This window comes from Ambystoma mexicanum, chromosome 9 (genome assembly GCF_040938575.1).
Source record: "Ambystoma mexicanum isolate Mex_15411 chromosome 9, UKY_AmexF1_1, whole genome shotgun sequence".
Lineage (NCBI taxonomy): Eukaryota > Metazoa > Chordata > Amphibia > Caudata > Ambystomatidae > Ambystoma > Ambystoma mexicanum.
Genome location: NC_090931.1, coordinates 806,737,750 through 806,761,789, shown reverse-complemented (window position 1 = coordinate 806,761,789; position 24,040 = coordinate 806,737,750). Strand labels below are relative to the sequence as shown.

Sequence of the window (24,040 nt, the reverse complement as noted above, 5' to 3'; positions counted from 1 at the left end):
GAAAGAATTTAGAAACAAAATTTAGAATAGCCAATCAAATAGCAGAGCAAAGGACCGCCTTGCCAAAGGCCAGATCCTGCCCTCTGATGGAATCGAGGGAATAATGCCGTACAAATGTATGTACTGAAGCCCAGGTGGCAGCATCACAGATGTTGCGAATAGGAACACCCCTCTGCAGGGCAGTAGATGCAGCCACGCCCCTGGTAGAATGGGCCCGCAAGCCAGCCGGTGGGTCCTTACCCGCCAAGCGGTAACACTCCGAGATGGCCAAAATAATCCAGCGCGACAAAGTCTGTTTCGTCACAGCTTGCCCCAAGCGCTTACCAGCGTAACCAATAAAGAGTTGATCGTCCACTCTGACCCGGGACATGCGAGAAACATAAAAGCTCAAAGCTCTCCTAGGATCAAGCCTATGGAGCCTCTCCTCTTCCTTACCAGGATGCGGAGGAGGATAGAATGCCGGAAGAACAATCTTCTGGGCCAAATGAAATTCCGTCACTACCTTCGGAAGAAAAGAAGGACGAACTCGAAGGACAACCCTGTCCTTGTGAAATACAGTGAAGGGTGGCTTAACAGAAAGTGCCTGTAACTCACTCACTCTGCGAGCGGAAGTAACCGCAACTAAAAACACAGTTTTCAAAGACAACAGCCTCAAAGGGCAAGAATGTAAAGGCTCAAACGGAGCACCCATAAGAAACCTAAGAACAAGGTTTAAATCCCAACCGGGCACCAGGAAAGGCGACAGAGGGAACACATTAGTGAGCCCTTTTAGAAACTGTGAAATCAAAGGGATTTTAAAGTAAGAACATTCTTCAGATGAGCGCTTAAAGATGGACAGCGCCGCCAGGTAACCTTTAATGGTACCCACTTGCAAGCCCCTGTGGGCCAAAGAAAGCAAAAAGGACAGAACCATGGGGATGTCACATGCAAAAGGATCCACATTCTGAACTCTGCACCAGTCGCAGAACTTACGCCAACGGCAACGGTACAGAGACTTAGTTGCGGGCCTTCGGGCCGAAAGCAACACCTCCATCACGTCCTCAGGGAGGTCCCAATCCTTATACCTCAACCTTTCAGAAGCCAAGCGTGAAGGTTGAGGGATCCGACCTCTGGATGGAGAACCTGACCCCCCTCCCGTGAGAGCAGATCGTCTCGGTAGGGAAGACGACGTGGAGGGCAGATGGACAAGTCGAGAAGGTCCGGGTACCACGTCCTCCGAGCCCACGCCGGAGCAATGAGGATCATCCGGGAACCGAACTTCCGTAACCTCCGCAGCACTTGCGGGATGACGGGGACCGGAGGAAACGCGTACAGCAGCGGGAACGACCAATCCACCACGAACGCGTCTCCTAAGGCTCCTCTTGGAGGAAATTCCCGCGAGCAGAACCTCCCGCACTTCCGGTTGACACTGGAGGCGAAGAGATCCACTTGAGGGGTCCCCCAAAGGGCGAAGATCTCCAGGAGAATCTCCTGAGCCAACTCCCACTCGTGAGAGATCGCGCTCTGCCTGCTCAGAGCGTCCGCCGTCACGTTTTCGTCTCCGGCCAGATGAACTGCCGAGATCGAAACTTCCTGCCGGATGGCCCAGAACTCGAGCTGCATCGCCTCCCTGCACAGAGGAAGTGACCCTGCCCCCCCCTTTTTGTTGAGGTAGTGCATGGCCACAGTGTTGTCCGTCATGATCAGGACAGTCTTTCCTCGCACAGTCGGCAGAAAAGCCTTCAGGGCTAGCCTGACGGCCCTCAGCTCCAACAGATTGATATGGAGTCTGGACTCCGACGGAGACCAACGACCGCTGACTGTCAGCCCGTTGGCATGAGCTCCCCATCCCGTGAGGGATGCATCCGACACGATCGTCGCCTCCGGCCAGGGTAGCCAAAATGGAGCCCCCTTCATCAAGTTGCCTTCGACGGCCCACCACAGAAGGTCCCGGGCGACCGAGGGCGGCACCTGAACCGGGTCCGACATCCTGCCGGAGGACTGCGACCATTGCGTCTTGAGTGCCCACTGCAAAGATCTCATCCGCAGGCGAGCCTCTGGCACCAGAAGAATGCAGGATGCCATGAGGCCGAGCAACCTCAAGAACTCGAATGCCGGGAGCGTCTGGGCATGCTGAAACTTGTGCACCATCTGCTGAAGGTGAAGAGCCCTCACCTGGGGAGGAAAACACTGCCCCAGGGAAGTGTCGAGCACTGCTCCGATGTACTGGAGCCGCTGTGTTGGCGTCAAATGGGACTTCTTTAAATTGAGGGAGAAGCCCAGCCTGTGAAGGGAGTGGCAGGCGACGGACAGATGATCCAGGACTCGCTCGGGAGAGCTCCCCCTGATCAACCAATCGTCCAGGTAGGGGTAGACGTGAATCCCCCCCTTGCCTGAGATGCGCTGCCACCACCACCATGAGCTTGGTGAAAACCCTCGGGGCGGAGGTCAAACCGAACGGCAGGACCCGAAACTGAAAGTGCGAGTCGCCAACCGCGAACCTCAGGTACTTCTTGTGCTTGGGATGGATCGGCACATGGAAGTAAGCATCCTTGAGGTCGAGTGACACCAACCAGTCCTGAAGCTGAAGGGCCTGGAGGACTTGAGAGAGAGTAACCATCTTGAACTTGTCCTTCCTGAGGAGTTTGTTCAAACCGCGCAAGTCCATGATGGGTCTCAATCCCCCGTCTTTCTTCGAAACCAAAAAATAAGGGGAATACCATCCCTTGTTCCTCTCCGCTACAGGCACCAGTTCTATGGCGCCTTTCTCCAGCAGGGCTTGAATTTCCTGCGCAAGGAGCGGATCCGGACACTTCAAAGAGAGGTTCCCCGGTGGATTGTCGCGAGGCCTGTGCCGAAAGGGAAGACAGTAGCCGTGGGTTATGATCTCCAGAACCCACACATCCGAAGTAATGGCACGCCACTCTACAAGATGCTGCGCCAGCCTTCCCCCAACCGGCGAACCATGGGACATGGCCTCATGACTGAGTAGGAGCGGCTGCGGCGTTACCTGAGGGCAAAGAGGCAACTGCCCGAGCGGCCTTGGCACCACGGGTACCCTGTCGTCCACCTCTGGTACCCCTGCGTTGGCCCCTTTGACTACCAGCTCCTCTTGCTTTACCAAAGGACGAGTAATAGCGAAAGGAGCCACCCCTCCACTGCTGTCCCCTAGGACGAAAAGGCGGAGGTTGGCGAACTGCAGCGCCCAACGACTTCGCTGCAGCTTTTGAGGTCTGCAACCTCTCAAGGCTCTCGTCAGCCTTGCTGCCAAAAAGATGTTCACCATCAAAGGGCATGTTGAGGAGCCGGGACTGCACATCAGGAGCAAACCCCGACTTCCGCAACCACGCAAACCTGCGTATCACGGTGCTCGCCGCCATGGACCTACCGACGCATTCAGCTAAGTCCAAACCCGACTGAACGGACTCACACATGGCATCCTTACCATCCTGGACCATAGCAAGGAAACCATCCCGTTCGACCCCTTCGGGAATATGTTCAGCCGCTAACGCAACACAGTTCCACAGAGTGTGCGTGAAACGCGACAAGGCACAAATGGAGTTGGCCGCCTGAAGCGCCATACCACCAGAAGAAAACACCTTCTTCGCCCAGCCATCAAAACGTTTGTCGTCCCTATCAGGAGGGATGGTAGGGTACGACGCCTGCTTTGCCGGGGCCGTGGCCGCCTGCACCACCAAACTTTCCGGAGTGGGGTGCCTGGTCAAGTAGCAGGGGTCGCCACTGGCTGGACGGTATTTTCGCGACAAGGATCTGCCCACAGCCGGGAGACTCTCCGGAGCAGTCCAAGCCGCCGCCACCCTACGCTGTAAAGCCATATGGAACGGCAGTACCGGGTCAGATGGGGGACCAACATCAAGGATGTCCGTCAGATCATCCTGCACAAACTCCCCTGGGGGAGCAGACCATCCCAAATACTCAGACACCCTAGCCATAAGGCGCCGGTATGAGGAATCGGCATGGGAGCCAGGCTCAGGCCGACCAAATTCCACCTCCGGAGAGGTGTCCAGTCCACTGGCATCATGCAGCGACTGCCTCAAATCGTCAAATAGACTATGGCCCGAGACAATGTCATCTGGCACCTGACTAGGAACCAGGCCATCCGAATCCTCATCCGCCTCTGAAATATAATCCAAGTGGTGGAAAGGCACCCGAGAGTGCCTGCTCTTAGCCAGAGCCTTCCTAGGGGGAACACCCGAGACACGGGGCACCTCCGACACGAAAGGCGTCGATGGCGTCGAGCGAATCGGCGTCGACGCCGAGAAAACCGGCAACGGCGCCGAGAGGATCGGCGTCGACGTCGAGGAAATCGGCGTCGACGTCAGATGCAGCGCCTCCAGTATCGGCGGCGTCGACACAGCCCTCGAAGCCGGAGCCCCGAGCGTGTCCCTCGACGACCTGACCGTCGACGGCTTCGACGACTTCCTCGGAGCCGGAGCCTCGAGAAAGCCTGTCGACGCCCTCGACGCCTCAGACGTCGATGTCTTCCTCGAAGACATCACAGGTGCACACGGTCTCGATCGCGTCGAGGACCGGGACCTGGAACGGGTACGGCGAGAACGAGCCTCCTTGTCCGAACGGGACCTCTCCCGTGACTCGCGCCGACCACTCTTGCGAGCGGTGGCTCTCGACCTCATACGGCCGACCCCACTCGGGGGCGCGGACGGTAGAGTACCCTGCGACTCAAGAATCGCCAACATCTTCTTCCCGAAGGAAGCCCATTCCTCCGGCGTCGCACGGCTGGCGGGGTAACCGACGTGCCGGGCAGAGTCCTCCGAAGAGGACCTGGAAGGCGACCGGTGTCGGCGCTTCCGAGAATGCCTCGAAGAGGCTGAGGAGTGGCGAGACCGACTCCTAGAAGAAGACCGACGAGACTTCCGACGATGACGCGGAGAGTCACCCCTCGAATCATCCGTCGAAAGCCCCGCCGACTTCGACTTCCGGGGCTTGGACACCCGACCTACCGACAATTTCTTCTTACGTTCGCGTAAGGCCTTGGACGTGAGCGACAGGCAGTCGACACAGTCATCCGTGTCGTGGGCCTCCCCGAGGCACCAGAGGCAGGCATCGTGCGAGTCAGTCACCGACATCTTGGACTCACACTCCCCGCACTTCTTGAAGCCCGGACGCGGGGTTGAAGACGAAGCGGAAGACATCGTCGAAGGAATATTCACAAACGAACAGGTTCGAAGAACCAGAAAGAACAGAACTCCAATGAGTCGAGGCTAGAACCGAGAAACACGAAGCAACACGTTCGCGGAAAAAACGGAACTGAGGCTACTGGCGTCGTGCGTCCTACTTATCACATCGGATGACGTCGGACGTCGGAGGAGGTCCTCGACGGCGGCGCATCGACGTCATCGACGCAGGACGCAGACGCCGAAAAAGTTTCCGAAGCAGCACAGCTGTGGTGATTACATGTCATAGATATGGAATACGTCGGAGGACCCAATCCCCTCGAAACTGTAGATCTGATCCAAGAACATACAGTACATACGACTGTGGAAAAAGGAATTAATGGACAAAATATACCTGATGCTATTGTAACATTTGAGAAGCAGACTAACAAAGAGAATCCGGCCCCCACAGATTCCTTTTCGAAACAAATTTGCCCCATTTTCAAGAATAATCAGGTGAAAGGAAATGGACAATTGAAACAGGCTGTATGTAAGAAGGGGCCAACCGCCAAAACTACATTTTTTCTGGAAAAAAATATTAAACTCCCGCAGTAGGAAATCCAAGTCCCAACACGACATTATGACGAAGTACAAACCAGTAAAGAAAATGGAAGTGAAATCATAGACGAAGAAAGATCTTCGGATATTAACTTGATGAATATGACAACTCATTCGATTTCAGATTATGTCACGGATACAGTCAGAGAGAGAAGAAGAAACCATTGTGGACGAAACATTAGAAAAAAATCAATGAGGATGATTTATTGGGGGAGTCTGGGGTCCACAAAGAAGAGATGGGATTGCAGATAGAAAAACCGAAAGGCCAACGGCTAACGGGGAGTTCTCAACAAGACATTATACCTAAAAAGGGAAGCTCAATGAATTTAGCTGAATTAATAAAAGACAAGGATCCGTCAGACAACTCCAATCGACCGTCAGCAAATTCGAATGAATGTCCAGTAGGACGAGATCATCTGAATAAAGATGATAGACCTTATAAAATATCACCACTAAAACTTCCACGTTCTTTTGTTGGAAGAGAGGGAAGATCAAATTCCCTGGGCCGAGAACAGGAGAAAAATCGAGGAGGTCTAGAGGCTAATAGAACATGGAGTTATCAAGATGGATTGCTTTTGGAAAGAATGACCAGAGAATCAGATGGATTAATTCTTAATAGAGCGAACGTATTAAGATTATTGCATCATGTTCCAGTTGTAAGATCTCTCACATCTGATGACCTGGCAATAGTAGAATTCTTGGATGATGATCGGACTGATAGGGTGATTATATATCCTACTACACCACCCATAATGCAGATACTGAAGCAAGAAGGACCCATATTAAGACCGTTGGGGTTCGATCTGACTGAGCAAAAATGTATACTTAAACCAGCGAAAGTGTGGCAGTTAAGACAAAAGGATGATTGGAGCTCAGAGAGATCAAGAAGAGGTGATGAAACCCGAGGGAGGACCGGAGACAGGAATCGACAAGAAAGATCGTTGAGTAGACAACGAGGACAAAAACAACGTACCCCACGGAGAGAGGATAATTGGCACCGTAGGAACAGCAAAAGACGGTCCCCTTACAATAGGAGAAACGATCGAGAAAGGACAGCCTCCAGAAAAGAAGAGGAGAAAGGAAGAGCACAAGGATCCGAAGAAAATTGGATATGGCTGATGGACATGGTTGCAGACAAGTTAAAAAAGCCATAGACTGAACAGAGCATTGAGTCGCAACCCCTTACTGTGGCAAGCTGGAACACCAGGGGGTTTAAGCATCTGTTGACTCCTGGGGGTGACACGATTGAAGAACATGATATATTCTGTTTGCAGGAGACATGGTTAAGATCCTTAACATTGATAGAAGGCTACTCATCACATCTTAACCCAGTGATCAAAGGAGAAAAAGGCAGGCCTATGTCAGGGTTGCTTATTCTGATTAAAAACGAACTCCAATTTACGGTACTTGAGGAATTTATCACTGACACCGCTAATCCAAATAGTGGTAGGGAAAGTAACCTGGAAAACTCACAAAGAAGGAAAAATTCTAATCTTGCTTAACTTGTATTGGAATCCGGCAAGTGTAGCAAGTATGAACTTCCCAACCCAAGTGGCAAACTGGATAGTAAAATGTAGCCTAAAATGGAAAGACCCCTGGTATGTGGGGACTTGAATGCAGTCTGTGTGGACAATCTCGGATCCCCCATTTTACATCACCCGATAAAAATTACAGCAGCGGAAAAAAGAGGGATCTTGTGGAGAGAAACTATTGAATGCTGGGATATCGTAGTGCTGAATGGAAACACTATTGGAGATGTCCCGGCTAAGATCACAAGAAACGGAAAAAGTGGGGGACAGGTGCTTGACTACATATGTATCTCTGGTGAGATGGTGGATCCCGCAAACAGGTTGAGGCTGGTGCACATGGAAGAAAGTGACCACAACCTATTGTCTGCGAAGTTGATTCCTGTCCACTACAGCAGGGAGACCCTATATTCCCCAGATGTGGAAGTAACCAGCGGAAGAAACAGAGTTAAAATTGCACCGAAAAAAATCCCAGAGTTAACCAATCAATTAAGAACTGTGATTAATTGTGCAGAATCGAGAGACGAACAAAAACCCATAAACTATCTGGGACTATTTAACCTGTTTGAAGTTAAAGGAAGGAACTCTGCAAAAGAAGGGACTATACATCGACATGCTTACGATGCAACAGTGGCTAAAGAGAAAAAAAACATGAGGAAAAAGATCAACTCTCTAAAGAAAGCTAGTCCGCTATTAGCAGATATTCAGCGGAAAAAGATAAGGCATCATTACCACAATTGGCTGAAACGTTATAAAAAATCATCATGAGGAACGACGCAGAAAAAATGCTAACTCTGCTCAGTACTAAGAATACATCTGAAATGTGAGGAGTGATAAACCAACAGGACTCACCACAGGAAGCAACAATCTTAAATCCCATCTCAGCAGCATCCTGGGAAAATCACTTTGGATCATTCCTTGAGACTAATTTGAACAGAATGGACTGGAGTTTACCAACAAATGAGCAATGGGATATGATTGAATCTGATCCAGATTCAATTGCGCAAATTATTTCTAAATCGTCAAACTCAAGAGCACCTGGACCTGATGGTTTGAGCAATAGTAATCTGAAACAAGACATATCCCAATGGGCGATCTTTCTGTCAATACTGTTCAAACATAATTAAGTCTAGGAAGATCCCAATCTCTTGGAGGGACTCGATCATCATTCCAATCTACAAGAAGGGAGCCAGAGCAGACCCCGTTAACTATCACCCTATTGCCTTGACAGATGTCCCTGGAAAAATCTTTGCCTCCTTAATATTGAAGCCTCTGAGAAGATGGGCAATTACTTCAGGACATATTGACATTTGGCAGTCTGGCTTTGAAAAGGGTATGGGCACAAGCACCAACATTTTTCTAATAAATCTGCTAAAAGCATGTATTGAAAAAAACAGTGCCAAGAAACTATACATTGTATTTATAGACCTAACGCAGGCTTTTGATTTAGTAAGTCGTCCACTACTCTGGTCCAAACTATATCAATGGAGCTGTCCATACTCGCTGCTGGCCCTAATTAAAGAATTGCACAGTGAGACGTCGATTAAATTTAGATTAAATGCAGTGGGGCTATTAACTAAAGCAATTGAAACAAATAAGGGTCTGAAACAGGGTTGTACCCTGGCCCCAGATCTATTTAAACTCTTCATCTCGGACATTGATTCAGCATTTAATGAGACCATCTCTTTCCTCCGAAAATAGCCAATATGGAAATAGGGAGATTGTTATACGCTGATGATTTGGTGGTCATTGATCAAACCCCGATTGGGTTTCAAAGACAATTGGTTGCTCTACAAACATACATTGAGAAAAACGGATTAGTCATCAACCCGAAAAAATCATTCGTTCTCCCATTAGGATGTCGGCAAGGAAAAACAAAACAATATGCCTGGAACCTGAATGGTACAAAGATCCCAGTGGTGGCAGCTATAACTTACTTTGGAGTCTGTCTTAATACAAGTATTGTAGAAACACCAAGACAGGAGAGTCTCGTAAGGAAAGCACTGTCTCTGGCAGGCCAAGCAAAGATTCTACTTAAGAAGTATGGTGGTTTTTCGATGCTTCCATTGATTAGATTTTACTGTGCCAAAGTTTCGGCTATTCTAACCTATGGAGCGGAAGGATACCTTAATTTTGATCCAGCAAATTGGACAAAAATAGAAGGTGCCTTCTGGAAACGAACATTGAACACACCTGCAAGTATCCCAATCCAGGCAGTAAGGATGGAACTTGGCCTTACTTCACTGAAGGCAATAGCAGAATGGAAAACACTGTCCTTCTTTAGGAAATGCATCCAGGAGGATGTAAAAAAGGGGCTTTACATGCCTATCAAAAGCCTTAAAGGAACAAAACGAGCCTGCCTTACTAAAATGGAAAAAGAAATGCATTAGCTCCTGGCTAACATTGAAGAATCGCCGCAATCCCTGTTCGAAAATCCAGACAAAACCAAGAAGAAACAGTTTATCCAGGATTGGATCCAGACACAGGCCGAAAGACAGAAATAAAACCTACGGAAGACCAATAGATGAGTGCAGGAAATTCAACACTCTACCAAAATATATGTTTTGATCTTCCCACATTTCTTCTTTAGAGATCAGTTTTTTCGTTTTCGTTTGAACCTGTTTGGGAATAAGACGACAAAAAACTGGGGCAAATGAGATGGTAACTCATTGATTTGTCGATTGTGCAAGGCTGAAGACTCACAGGAAACAACAGAACATCTAGTAATGGACTGTAAGACCTTGGACCAACAAAGAAGAAAATTAATGCAGGAAGTGATTACCAAGTACGGTCATAGAACCAGAGAAGTCTGGTGGAAAATTATGTTAGCGGGAGAGAAGACAAATATAACCTTGGCCTTGGTTAAACTTTTAATAATTATAAAAAAACAACTTGAAGAGTAAAAGAAGAACTAAAATAATGTCTTCTCCCTGCTTTATTCGGATATTTGATATATGTTTTTTTATTAGTTTGCAAATATGGAGATTATGGTGATCAAAGGTTGTCAAAAAAATGTATAACCAATATGATTCACCTTAAATAAAAAGAATTTAAAAAAAAGATGCCTACAGAAGACTGGATGTGTCCGACACTGATAGCTAATGACTAAGGATTATGTGGCAACTGGATACCTAGAACTGAGAAAGAACCAAGTAACCTACTTTAAGTTTAAACGAATCAAAGTATTTATTCGGTCCTAGCAACACAGAGTATTGACCTTTTTCTTGAACTCTGTGTGGCAATTATAAGCATAACCAATTATGTGGGAGTCTCCCCCACCATCTCTTTGCTTAAATAAGCAGGATGGGATGTTCAGCTAGATTTCAGAATCACAGCAGAAGTCTTTAAAACATCATGTGCTAATTGTTTTGTACCTGTACGATAGAAGGTGGGCTTACGCTCCTGAAGGGTGCATCTCTCCTCTGGTCCCCACACTCTGGTGAAGGATACACAGGTTTGGAAGTCTTGCTACGATGTGGGACCTGATCAACTTAAAGATTTCCGGTACCTGTATGACCTCCTCACTGCTGTACCTTCATTATGCAGTCCAAATTGAACTGCTGGAACAGACTATGCAGTACGCCAGAATCTCTGGTTGTAGAAGCAAGAGCTTTCCCATCAGTGCACTCAGTTGAGACTGCCCGGGATGATCCCCCCCCTTAACCAGGCGATTGAATGCCCTGGAAATGGGGCAGCTAGCTTCTAACTGGCACTGGAAGAAACAGTCCGTTTCAATACGGACCCCAAGAAATGTATCATTTAAGAAAATAAATGAACTCTTGCTTGCGAAACCGGCTCTATATGAACATCTCCCCAGGAAAATGCAGCCATGTGAAAAAGTAGTCATCAAAAAAGTAGTTTAAAAAAATGAAAGTAATTCAATACAATGTGAGGGGGTCAGAAATGTGAGGCGGACAACTTGGTAAAGGTTTTTCACAAGATGCCATTTTATTAACTCAAAAGGATTTGACAAACGCCTCACTATCCCTAACCTAATGAGGATTTCTCTGCCTATCAAAAACTAAAGGAAACACTAAGAAAAGGAATCTGTCCCTCACACTTAAGCATACAACAAACTCATAACTGGAATATATGGCAATTCAAATACAACAGAAATAAAAGTTATGTTAAACAAACTTAATTTGGATCCCCTTCCACAGATTCAAAGCAGGGTTTTCTAACAGTTCAAATAGGAAAATGCTGGGTTGTAACCAAGTTCTGATTATAAAGTTCTTCTTGCTCCAAAAGTCTTTCATTCAAATAAACATCCTTTATCTCTTCACTTATAACAAAAGAGTTCAACAACTTCTTCGTAAGGAACACTTCCACAATTCATTTGTATCAACAACAATGTTTTGTCAGGACAATTCCACAACAGTTCATGAAACACTTAATCGTCATTCCAATTTTGCTCAACTTTTAACCACAGCAGAGTACTTCAAGAATTTCTTCCTGGTCCACTAACCTGCCAGTACTACAACTATAAAGTTCATATGCTTGTATACTCGCCTGCTAGGACAAAAAGATCCTAACACTACTACATGTATTTGTGTGGTAAAGTTTACTTCAAACAGTTAGATCATGTCTATTGACTTTCAACATCACTATTTACTACTTCTTCTGAGAAGACATGATACACTTGGTGCTGTTTGTTACACTCTTGTGATTGCCACCCACATGCAATGCAGGTTATGATCCTCTCTGTCATGCGCCGTTCTAGGACTTGGCATTTATGGCACCATTTTCGCCTAGGGGTACGCTAGGCATCCATCACGTACTTTCCATCCATAGCGGTCTGGTTTTCATGCCGCTCGCGGACATGGGGCTTTTAAGCCACGCCCTCCTTCGTTCGTGTTGCGTTGCAACCCACTTGGTCAGTAACTTGCTGGTGCTCTCCTGTGTTGCGATACGCTCATCCTTTCTTTTCTCCACTTCCTACGCCTCCTGGCTCGTCCTTTTTGCTTCATTGCTTTTCCGCTCTTTGGGTTTCTTTCTCCTTCATTTTTCTTGGCTTCGAGCGGACTCTCCCGCTCGGTTTCTCTGACCGAGCGGATTCTTCCGCACTACTCCTCTCACCTAGCGGACCACTGCCGCACGGCTCTCCCGTTCCTCCCTTTTCTTTCTGTGTTCTTTCCTTGCTTATCTTTTCTCTCCCGCTCCAGTTTTCACCCTTACCTTTACTTCTCTGACTCCGCTTGGACACGGCTACTAGCTGTTTTCTTGCTTCTTGGCTGCAGTCTGCTTTTCAGTATTATCTTTGTCACAAATTCAACAGAGCCCACTTACCAACCGGAAGTCTTCCATAAAGACGCATCCTTGGGGTTTTTTCAGCCTCTCCTGGCTTTTTCCCCATTCTTGTCCCGCTCGGGAAGGGGTCACTGTGTGGACTCTTTGCTAAGCCTTCACTGTGGCTTCCCCTCGAGTGAGATGTAAGCCTCATGTAAAAAAGGGGAAGGATTACAGATCAAGAAGATCCCCAAGTCCTGTGGATCCAGACTACCGCCTATCAGGAAAGGAGGAGGAGGGAAGTTGGGGAGTTACAAAGTTCGGATTCTGACACTCTCATCCTGACAGCTTAATCAGATGGGCTTCTTTCCTGCCACTCTCGTTTTCCCACTTTTGTATTAAACAAATGCTGACAATATCTCTCTGTCACACTTGCTCTTCTTTGGCTTAGACAAGGCTTGTTGAGGTTATTTTCAACTGTTTCTTCCTCACTCTGGCAAGAAAGATTATAATTAGCTTGTTTCAGTATTGCCCTCTCTCGGCTTTGGCAATGATGGTTCTTGTTACCTTCTTTTAGTATTGCCCTCTTTTGGCTTTGGCAATTACTTTGACTTTTATAAGTACAATTATAACCTTTTTTTCTATTAACAAAGTTCTTATTCTGCCACTTGAACTTCTTTTCATCTCTTTGGTAATCAAAATTAATCTTAGTGGCCAGGAGGCGAGTAAAGAGCGTGCTGGGGTTACCCAACAGTGGTGAACTCATTGGTTGCTGCAGAAGCATACGCTCGCTCATCTGCCACAGTGCCTTCTGCTTCCTCCGCCTCTTCCTGCATGGAAAACAGCTTTGGCTGATTTCCCGTGGCCCGCGTCAGTCAGGAAATAAGCACCGCAGCACAATTTATGGGGAAAGCTTTTCACAACAACGCTACCCGCCGCGCAACCTCTGCATTCATGGCCATCAGTAGAGACCCTTTCGGGGCCGTCATCTGCTCTGTAAATGGCAACGGCTCCAGCGGCTCTCTCCTCCTCCTCCTGCGCACACTGCACATGGAGTCTCTGTAGCCACTCCAGCGTCTATTTCTCATGGCCTACACCTGAGGGGGGCTTATAAATAAGTAAGTCCAGCTCAGGTGTGGGTCATTAGAAACACTAGGCAGCACTTTTCAGTTTAGTTCCTCCGGATGCCCCTTTTTTCGTCCCAGTACTTTGGGCATTGTCCCCAGTGTTCAAATTATGTTTTTCTTTAGAGGTTTCAATTTAACAGTAGTTCACTAAGATTGTAGGGTCTCCAGGGAAGTTAGTGAAGGGGTTCTACCAGTCCTTGTGACCCAACCCCTCCTCTCCACCCCCGCCACCCATGTGATTCTTCTGCAGAACACCACCACCAAGGTCAGGATCAGGAAGAGTCTGCCTTTCCCTGGCCACATTAGAAGAGTCCTAGACCAGGTATTCTGTGAGAATCATCCCTGATTCATCACAACAAGCAATGTAAAGTGTGAAAATGTTGCCAGTGATAAGGTCGCCAAAAAGCTATTTGAAGTACAAGTCTGTAACCCTAACAATGACCCAAACCACTAATAAAACCCCTACAATCAACCCAACATCATTCCCAAACCTTATCCTTCCCTAAACCCTTAAATAACACCAACATTCCAGTGCGCTAAAGTATTTGCTTGTCACTCAATACAAAACACAAAATAAATAGAAAATGAACAGTGAACCTAACTCCAATCCCATCACCAGCTCACCAAAAATTCCATAGCCCTTGCCCCAACTCAAGCCCTTGCCCTAATCCTAACACTAGTCTTACCCTAACCACAACTCTAAAACGTACCCTTAGCCGGTAGGAAAGCTCAGCAGGTTAAGCACTCGCTGCTGCCATCTGTGTGTGATCTGTTTGTCGCACCTTTGTATCCTGGAAAGGTCGACACAGTCTTTCATCTGCCCGAGGTCAATATAATAAGTAACAATTTGGACTGGATAATTTTTTATTAAAAATGTATGTAAAGTGCTTTGGATAAAAGCACCATAAAAATGACAAGTTATTAATACCCTAATGCTTACTCTACAATGCTTTAACAACTAGGTTTATCCCAACCCCTATCCTATGCCAACATCACCATCCCTTCTCCATCCTCCCTATCACTTTCTTTAACACTTACCCAAAACCATATTTCTATTAGTCCCACCTTGACCCTTAACCCTAAACCAGGAAATCACAGCCCACTAAACCCTAGAAGCACTGTATTTTTGGCTATTTTTCAGCTAAATTGTTTTACTTCTTGTTGCTTGACGGCTTTCACCACGATTTTTTCACGGACTACATTTTTGTCGTCAACATTTTCACTGGATGCAGCGAAACTGGATTTCATCAGACAGACTGAAGTTGTAGACTCAGGGGACTTTCTTTGTGTAGACCCTGCAAAGAACACTCATGAACTCACTTAATAAATATGTCCAATGTGCATCACACAGGCTCACTGCGAGTCAGCTGCAACAGACACTTTTCTTGGAAGTGGTTATCAATAGTATGCGTAAAGGGAGGTTGCATCAATAGAAACAACCCATTAGGGGAAACAAATTGAAAATAAGGAGAAAAAGGCAATGAAATTCTTAGTGGAGTGTCAGTTCAGTACGATGTAGTAAAAAAGAGGCGCCACGTCGAGATGCCTCGGCAGCCAGCTAGCCCACAGAAAAAAAAGGAACAGGTAATAAATAGCCCTTGGTGACATCCTCGTTAAAGGGGCAGAGACAGCAGGAAAGGGTATATATTACCTGGACCACGACAAACTCTTACAGTTGCAGTACACAAAGACTAGGAGATGTTTTCAACTAGTTTGGAAGGAGGGAGAGCAGAAAGCCAGAGCAATAAGAAATGTATTTCACTAGCAAAGGGCGAGCAGCGAGAATTTGGTAATGGAGTAGGTCACCAGCATGTATAGAAGTGTTTAGACAACTGTTTAAATTGGCAACGCTCGAAACGGCTTTATTTGTATAAGTGTTTCCAAAGGACACAACAAGCTGTGATCGAAATATAGGCATCAATTTTGCAATACATTTGAAATAGTAATCAAAATTAGGGGAGGAAGGAACGCAGCACAAAAGAGGGATCATAATTAAAAATTATATTACTATATTACATTATCAATAACGATAACTATTCAGGAATATAAAGAAAAAAGTAGCTAAAAAGGTTTAAAAGGTAAGAAAGACAGGGAATGTGAAAAGGATGTTGTGAATTTCTGATGTCAGAATACACTTTAGGGCTGAAGACGGTCTACATTTTCCAGTTTTGTGGTGTGATGCCTTTGTTTGTCACTTTCTATAACGAAACACTGCCTGATTAATGTGCTCCTTAAAGAAAATACATAAGTAAAATATTGCATTCTACACAATAGAAACTCTGAGGTAAGGCTGTACTTCGTTTATGATGAAGTCTAATAAGAAGGCAAGACACGTTCTTGCCTTCTTGTTGGCGTACAATAATCATTGGAATATGTGTTTGCATTAGTAGTGTAGCATGTACTGCTTAACACGTGTGCTGCTAAATCGAAAAGTAAAAGAGCATCCACTACAAGTGAATACGTGCCACTATATCAAAGTACATAAGAATTGTAATGCACACGGCTCTGGAGTGGGGTCAACAATGACTATGCAGGGATGGAAATAGGCTTTTCAAAGCAGCCAAGATGACAGCAAATATGGACTACCTACCACCAGTACAAAATATATACACATATGGAACAAGTTACTTACCTGTAACTGTTGTTCTCCAGCATGGGTCTGGCATGGATTCACATGCTCATGAATATTCCCCGTCGTCAGGCTGGGAATCCTCGGTAAAGAAAAAACCAGTATCAGTTTCGCTTCTGATCTGACTTTCGTAGTAATAACCAATCACTGGTCTCTGCGTCATACTGACCACAGCCAATGACTGCCCTCTACCTAAGCCCCGCCTCTGGCAGCCATCTTCAGATTTGGAAGCACGTGAAGTGGCAGTATGACCAAGTGAAGAGCCGCAGAGGGGTAGGCGGGAGGGTTCGCATGTGAATCCATGCCAGACCCATGCTGGAGAACAACAGTTACAGGTAAGTAACTTGTTCCTTCTACAGCATGGGGTCTGGCATGGATTCACATGCTCATGAATAAAGAATACATAGCAGTACACACATGCACAACCACGGGAGGTGGCAAAGGCTCAACATTAAGCATTACATCAAACTCAACATTAAGCATCTTACCTCCTCACCAGGCTCACCTCAGGCGAACAGGTTGCGCAGCACTGCTTGGCCGACCCTGGACTCCTCCCTGGAATCCCGGTCGACGCAGTAGAATTTCGTGAAGGTGTGCGTCGACCTCCACGTAGCAGCCCTGCATATGTCCAGCAGGGGCACACCAGATAGGAACGCCGTGGTAGCTGCGATCGCTCTGGTGGAATGGGCTCTCGGACGGCCAGGCAGCGGTCGGTTTGCCAACCGATGACAGTACATGATACAGCCGGAGAGCCATCTGGAAATGGAAGCCTTCGAGAGAGCCTTCCCCTGATTGACAGGTCCAAAGTTCACAAAGAGTTGTGACGTCTTCCGAAAACACTTCGTGCGGTCCACGTAGAACTTCAGCGCTCTAGCCACATCCAGCGAGTGCAAAGTCCTCTCAGCCGGCGACGAAGGCGACGGGAAGAACACAGGCAACACCAAGGGTTCGTTGAGATGGAAGTCCGACGGTACCTTGGGCATGAAGGAGGGGTGCGTCCTGAGCACTACCCTCGTGTCGTGAAAAGTCAAGTACGGGGCCTTGCAGGAAAGGGCCTGGATCTCTCCCACTCGTCGTGCGGAGGTGATGGCCACAAGAAACGCTGTTTTCCACGACAGAAATTTCAACGGAGCTGAGTGCAGAGGCTCGAACGGAGGTCCCATGAGCTTGGTCAGCACCACGTTGAGCTCCCACGCCGGGGCCGGAGCCTTCACCGGCGGGAACGATCTGAACAGTCCCTTCATGAACTCTTTCACCAGACGATGAGACCACAAGGACGTCCGCCCCGTGGTTCTGGTGTATCGGGAGATCGCAGCAAGATGAATCTTGATGGACGCGTGTGCCAGTCCAGCTTTGGCCAGCATCAGCAGGTACGGCAGTACTTGGGGGGCCGTAATCCGTAGAGGGTTAATCTTCTGTGCGTGGCACCAGACAGAGAACCTCTTCCATTTGTGTCCGTAGCATTTAAGAGTCGAGGATGCCCTGGCCTTTGCAAGAACCTCTCTGCATTCGGCCGGTATGTCGTATCCTCCAATCTCTAGCGCTGCAGGAGCCAGGCCTGCAGGTTCAGCGATTTCGGGTCGTGGTGGAGGATGGCGCCTCCTTCTCTGGAGAGTAGATCCGCGTCCACCGGCAGCTTGATTGGCGTGGACGCCGACAAGTCCAGAAGGTCCGGGAACCATATCTGCCTCGGCCACGCAGGTGCGACGAGGATCATCCTGCACCGTGACCTCTTGAGCTGGTTGACTTGCCGGATTAGCAGTGGCAAAGGAGGGAACGCGTAGAGGAACAGGCCCTCCCAGGGGAACGAGAAAGCATCGCCCATGCTCCTCGCCTGGGGAAACCTGCTGGCGAACCTCCGGCACTTGGAGTTCGTCGCCGTCGCGAACAGGTCGATCTGGGGTGTGCCCCACCGTCGGAAGAGGCGATCCACTAGATCCTGCCGTAGCTCCCACTCGTGGCACGAGCGCAGCTCCCTGCTGAGTGAGTCGGCGATGGTGTTTTTTATCCCTGCCAGATGAAACGGCACCAGAAATATCCTTTGGGCGATGGCCCAATGCCACAGGTCCTGCGCCTCCTTGGACAGTGCTGGGGACCTGGTTCCGCCCTGTTTCCTGATGTAAAACATGGTGGTGGTGTTGTCGGTGAAGATCCTCACCACCTTGCCCTTGAGGGACGGAAGGAAGGACCTGAGGGCCCAAAACACTGCACGGAGCTCCAGGACGTTGATATGTAGGGATTTCTCCGTCGGGAGCCAAAGGCCTCTTGCGTGCAGATTTTCGGTGTGCGCTCCCCACCCTTCCAGGGAGGCATCCGTGGTCACTGTCTCCTGGTGGGCTGGGGTCTGGAAGTCCAAGCCCGCCGTCAGATGCGCGCGGGTGCCCCACCACCGGATCGCTCGTCGGAAACTCTCGTCGAGTGTGATCCTTTCCTCGAAGCTGCCCGTCGTTTGGATCCAGCGTGCGTCCAGGAACTCCTGCAACGGGCGCATCCAGAGCCTGCACATGGGAATGAGGTAGATGCAGGAAGACATCATTCCGAGGAGGGACTTGATGGACCTCACCTTGGCCGTCGGCCACCAACATCCGCTGCACCTTGCCCAGGATGGTCCTGGTCCTCTCCTCCGACGGGGAGGCCAGAAGGGACACTGTGTTGAGCCTCGCTCCCAGAAACAGAGCGTTTTGCGCGGGTACCAGGTGGGATTTGGCGTAGTTCACGGAGAATCCCAGGTCCGTGAGAAGTTGGACCGTCCTTGCCATGTGAACCACGGCGAGCTCCCTCGACTTGGCTCGGATGAGCCAGTCGTCCAGGTAGGGGTAGACGTGGACCCCCTCGCGGCGCAGCTGTGCCGCCACCGGTGCGAGGCACTTGGTGAATACCCTGGGTGCCGACCGTAGTCCGAAGGGGAGGGCTTTGAACTGGTAATGACGCCCTTGGACCACAAACCTGAGGAATTTTCGGTGCCCCTTTAGGATGGGAATATGGAAGTAGGCATCCTCCAAATCCAACGACGACAGGAAGTCTCCTTCCTCCAGCTGACCCAGGACGTGCTGGAGGGTGACCATCCGGAACTTCTGCGCCTTGATGAACTTGTTCAGACGTCGCAGGTCCAGGATGGGGCGCCATCCCCCCGTCTTCTTCTTCACGAGGAAGTATCTCGAGTAGACTCCGGAGCCCCGAAGCCTCTTTGGGACGAGTTCGATGGCGCCCTTCCTGAGCATCGCTTTTACCTCCAGGAGAAGTTGAGGGACGTGAAGTTCCTTCCTGGCCACGGGGGGGACGCGCGGGCACCTTCTCTGGAACTCGAGCGCGTGGCCCCGGGCCAAGGCGTCCAGCACCCAACGGTCGGTGGAGATGGACTCCCACACGCTGACGAAGCTCGCCAGCCGGCCTCCCACCGGGGTGCTTCGGTGGGGGCCCGACCCCACGGCCGGTTCAATCCTGCTTCGACGAGGCTTTGCCGCCTTGACCTCCTTGGCGACGACGGCGGGGTCCGCCAGACTTGCCTCGTCCTCTGTAGGCCTCCTGAGACGACGAGCGGGCCGCTTGACGGTAGGTGGAGAAACCGCCGCCGGAACCTTTGGAGGCGCCCTTGCCTCCGCTGCTCCGAAAGGGCGTCCGTCGTTGTTGCAGAACTCCCAGGGCCCGGGCCGTCTCAGTGTCCGCTTTAATGGCCTGAAGGGAATCGTCCACTGTTTTGCCAAACAGGTTGTTCCCATCGAAGGGCATGTCCAGGACTCTGGTCTGAACGTCTTGACGGAAGTCCGTAGCCTTGAGCCATCCACGCCGCCTAAGGCAAACGCCGTTGCCCAACTGGCGGAACCCAGTGTCGGCGATGTCCGTCGCAACGGTAATGGCGTGGTCCGAAGCCACCTCACCTTCCTGCAGGATCTCCAGGGCCTCTGTCCTCTTGTCGTCCGGCAGGAAGTCCAGCAGGGGAGCCAGTTTGTACCAGAGCTCCCTGTCGTAGCGGGCCACGATAGCCAAGGCGTTGGCCGCTTTAATCGTCGTCGCTGCCGACGAGATGACTCTGCGTCCCATAGCGTCCAATTTCTTTCCCTCACCGTCCGGTGGGGAAGTCGATGTGGAGGCCGCACCCCCCCCGCTTTCTTCCTGGCCGCCGCCGAGACGACGGAGTCCGGGGTAGGCTGCGCCCGGAGGCACAGGGGGGCCGTGTCCGGGACCCGGTACTTCTTCTCGTACCGGTCTCTTCTAGCTGGCGTCGTGGAAGGGTTCTTGAGGAGGGTGAGGCCCTCATCCCAAATGTCGTCCAATAGAGGCACTGAGAGGACCGTCTTCCTCTTGGCCTCGCGCCGCTGATAAAGGAAACCTTCCTTCTTCTTCTCCTCAGGGCAGAGTTGAAAAAGCTCGGATGCCCTGGTGATCATGGAGTGGAACGATCCAATCTCGTCGGGCGGAGAAGCCCTGGTGGTAGGCGACGACGGTACATCCTCGTCGTATACCTCGTCGTCCGTACCCGTCGCTGCCGTGTCAGTCCCCGTATCATCCCCTCGGGTGGACGGGGAGGAGGGCTGGACGGGGCGCGACGGCTGAAAAGGAGGTGGAGGGTGGATCCTTCTTTTCTTAGTAGGGGGAACACCAGAAGGTCCCGGTTCTGGGTCCCCCGACGGGAGAGGTTCCTCCGTCGGCAACGGTAGTCTCGTCCTTATCGCTGAGCATAAGGACTGTATAGCCAACAAAATGGCCGCCGAGTTGTCTTGCGGTGCTGGCAGAGGGGAATCCGACGAGCGATCAGGGGCCCCGTCGGTACCCTCGACGATGTCGTCGTCACCTGCGTCGGGATCCATCCCGACGGGCCGGTCTTCTTCCACGCCGAGGCCGTGGCTTAAGACCTCGACCAGTTCCTCCTCCGAGGTTGAAGCCGAATCTACGACAACGCCCTGCCCCCCCTTTCTCTTCCCCTCGGGGGATTTCACGGGGGTCCTATCGATGGGCACAAAAGAGGACTCCCTCCGAGGTGGCAGGGAGACTCTGAGCCCCGAGGTCGCCACCACTGGTGTAGCCTGCACAGGCTGAGCCAGGGCCGCCGCGACAGTTTCGATAGAGGGCTTGGCCGGATGGATTAAGGCCTTCACCACCTTAGGTGCGCTCACCGCCTTATCCTTGAGGGGGGGGACACCGCCTCGCTCCCCCTCCGATGGGGCCTTCGAGCTCGACCGGGGCCTCTCCAGGAGCTTCGCCGGGTGCTCGGCCTTCCTCTTACCCGACCCAGAGCGTTGGCTCGTGGTTGATGGTGCCGGGGAGGGTGCGCCCTGCCTGGCGCCCGTAGAGCCCGACCGCTCGGCGCTCCCGGTGCCAGCGGACTCGCGGTGCTTGGCCTTATGTTGGACCCCCGTCGCCGGGGCGTCCTCAAAGGTCTTAGAAGACCGCTCAGATTTCTTCTTCTTCTTCTCGCCGGACGGGCTCTTCCCTTCTAGCCAGTTGGCGAGACGTTGATGGCGGTCCTTCATGGTCCGCTCCGACATGTTGCCGCAAAACGCACAGTCCTTCTCCACGTGCGTCTTGTCCTCATGTAGGCAGTAGAGACAAAAAGAGTGTTCGTCCTCCTTGAAGACGTTCTGCAGCTGGCATCCAGGGCAGGCCCTGAACAGCTTTCCGGGCGTCGAGCTTCCCTTCTCCTGGGCCATGACCGGGCCTGAGAAACTTCTGGAGTCCTCCAAAAGCGTAGCTCGACGAAATCTTCACCCTTGAGGGGCGCAGACGAATCCGACACGGGTCCCCGTTGATCGGATAGAGAGTCGGTGGAGCTTGAGGCTCTTTTGACCGAAAAAACGAAGTTTTTGAGAAAAAACGTGAAAAAAATAGCACTAACGCTCGAGAGCAATAGCACGAGGATCCCAACACATGAACGTGCGGTAAAAATCTGAAGATGGCTGCCAGAGGCGGGGCTTAGGTAGAGGGCAGTCATTGGCTGTGGTCAGTATGACGCAGAGACCAGTGATTGGTTATTACTACGAAAGTCAGATCAGAAGCGAAACTGATACTGGTTTTTTCTTTACCGAGGATTCCCAGCCTGACGACGGGGAATATTCATGAGCATGTGAATCCATGCCAGACCCCATGCTGGAGAAATATATGTTATTTTTAAATGCTTGGCAAAATAGCTTACATAAAGCAGAAGCACTTGAACACCCCGAAAAAATGCTTCTTCCTCATGCGGGTAGTGAAGGCAGGCATAATGCATACAGCCAAGCTTTGCTTTCCTGGCTAACAAAGAGCACGTGTTAAAACAAATCTTAGTTCTTTCATAGGTAATTGCCTCTCTCAAACTAGAATAGTGAGGATCCACTCCTGGGAGAGCCTGAAACATTGAAAATGGTACATTTGTCTTGTTGTTTTGTTATGCAATATATATAGATAGAGAAGAAAGAAAATTATACAAAAGAATGGGTTGCAGGAGGAGTGCCTGCAAACATGGTGCTAATCCATTATAAATTCATAGCATGCCCAGCACGGTGAAAAAGATGAAGACAGCATGTTATTAATAGGGTAACCTCCCAACGGCTTGTCCTTAACTATATGACAATCGAAACCCAAGAAAACGTCCGTTTACCTTTTCCTTTCCAGGCCTCAAAAGCATCCATCATGTTCTTCAATTCATCCGGAGAATAGTAGCTCCAGATATACTGGACGTTGTCACCTGCTTCTCTAAGAGGGTGCAGAATGGAAGAATGCTTAGCAAAACATCTCACTGAGAACACACAATTAAAGCACTGAAATAACAACAAATAAATATAGCATAACTAAGAATAGCGCAGTTTGTTAAACACTTATTTGATGCACTAATTTGTTACACAAATTCCACCTTTATTCTTCGAGATTACAAAGCAAAACTATTGAAAAAGTAGGAATGCGATATTGGGACGGACGAACATCTTTCAAAATACAAAGTTTACAAACCTGCAACAATGGTCCGACATTGTACAATAGCCTTTAACAGAGCCAATTTGCTGTAACGGTTGCTCAACTACAAGGATTACTATATGCGGTCCCCAGCAAACCGAATCTATGAAAGATTGAATGCTGGATAAACTGACATTTCTTGCTTCAGCTACACATGGCATTCCCCGTTCATCAAATACTTTGTTCTTTTTCAAATGCACATATAGTTAGGCAATACTACCTTTTGTGCTCTGAGTGGCACCTATGAATCCATCTGTAATAAGTCCATGTACTTTCCTAACCATACCGCCAATCGTTTTATCATAGATTTTCCCTTTCCATGGCGGCCATCGGGAGCGGATGCGCAGGCAACAGAAGTGTTCCCAGCGCGTTCGCTCCTGAAAGAAGACAGAGAAGAAAGTAAGTGGGTTGGGGGAGAGGGAGGGACAATAAAAAAATAGACGTACCTGAATCCTCGGTGGGGACAAAGGCAGCCTCCAGCCATGTGGAGGCTCGGAGCGGGGATGGCCCCACTCCGAGCCTCTACATGGCTGGAGGCTGCCACACCTCCCACCGTGGACAAAGGAAGCAGAAGATAAGTGAGGTGGGAGGAAAGGGGAAAAAAAAACATACCAGAGTCCCCGGCGGGGGGCAAAGGCAGCTTCTCAGTGTGTGGAGGCTTGGTGCAGGGATAGCCACGCTTCGAGTCTTCTCATTGCCTGAGGGGCTGCCACGCCCCCAGCCGGGAACAATGGCCGTGGAATCCCGGCCGGGTAATGCCCCGGCGAGGGGCCAATCAGAACGCTTGTTTCATTTGGATTGAGCCCTCGTCGGGTACTAATAAAACAAAGGTTAAAACCTGACCTGCGTACAGGATATCCTCACACAGTCATCATA

General features: G+C 49.7%; 1 protein-coding gene across 8 annotated transcripts in view; it reads right to left on the bottom strand.

Moving 5' to 3' along the window:
• KCTD18 (potassium channel tetramerization domain containing 18) overlaps positions 1-24,040 on the bottom strand; it is a 465,170-nt gene that overhangs the window by 110,021 nt on the left and 331,109 nt on the right. For all 8 annotated transcript variants that reach the window (XM_069615783.1, XM_069615788.1, XM_069615785.1 and 5 more), the window contains one exon: positions 22,815-22,909. In XM_069615783.1, the coding sequence (XP_069471884.1) occupies positions 22,815-22,909 (95 nt within the window). The remainder of the gene's footprint in view (positions 1-22,814; positions 22,910-24,040) is intronic.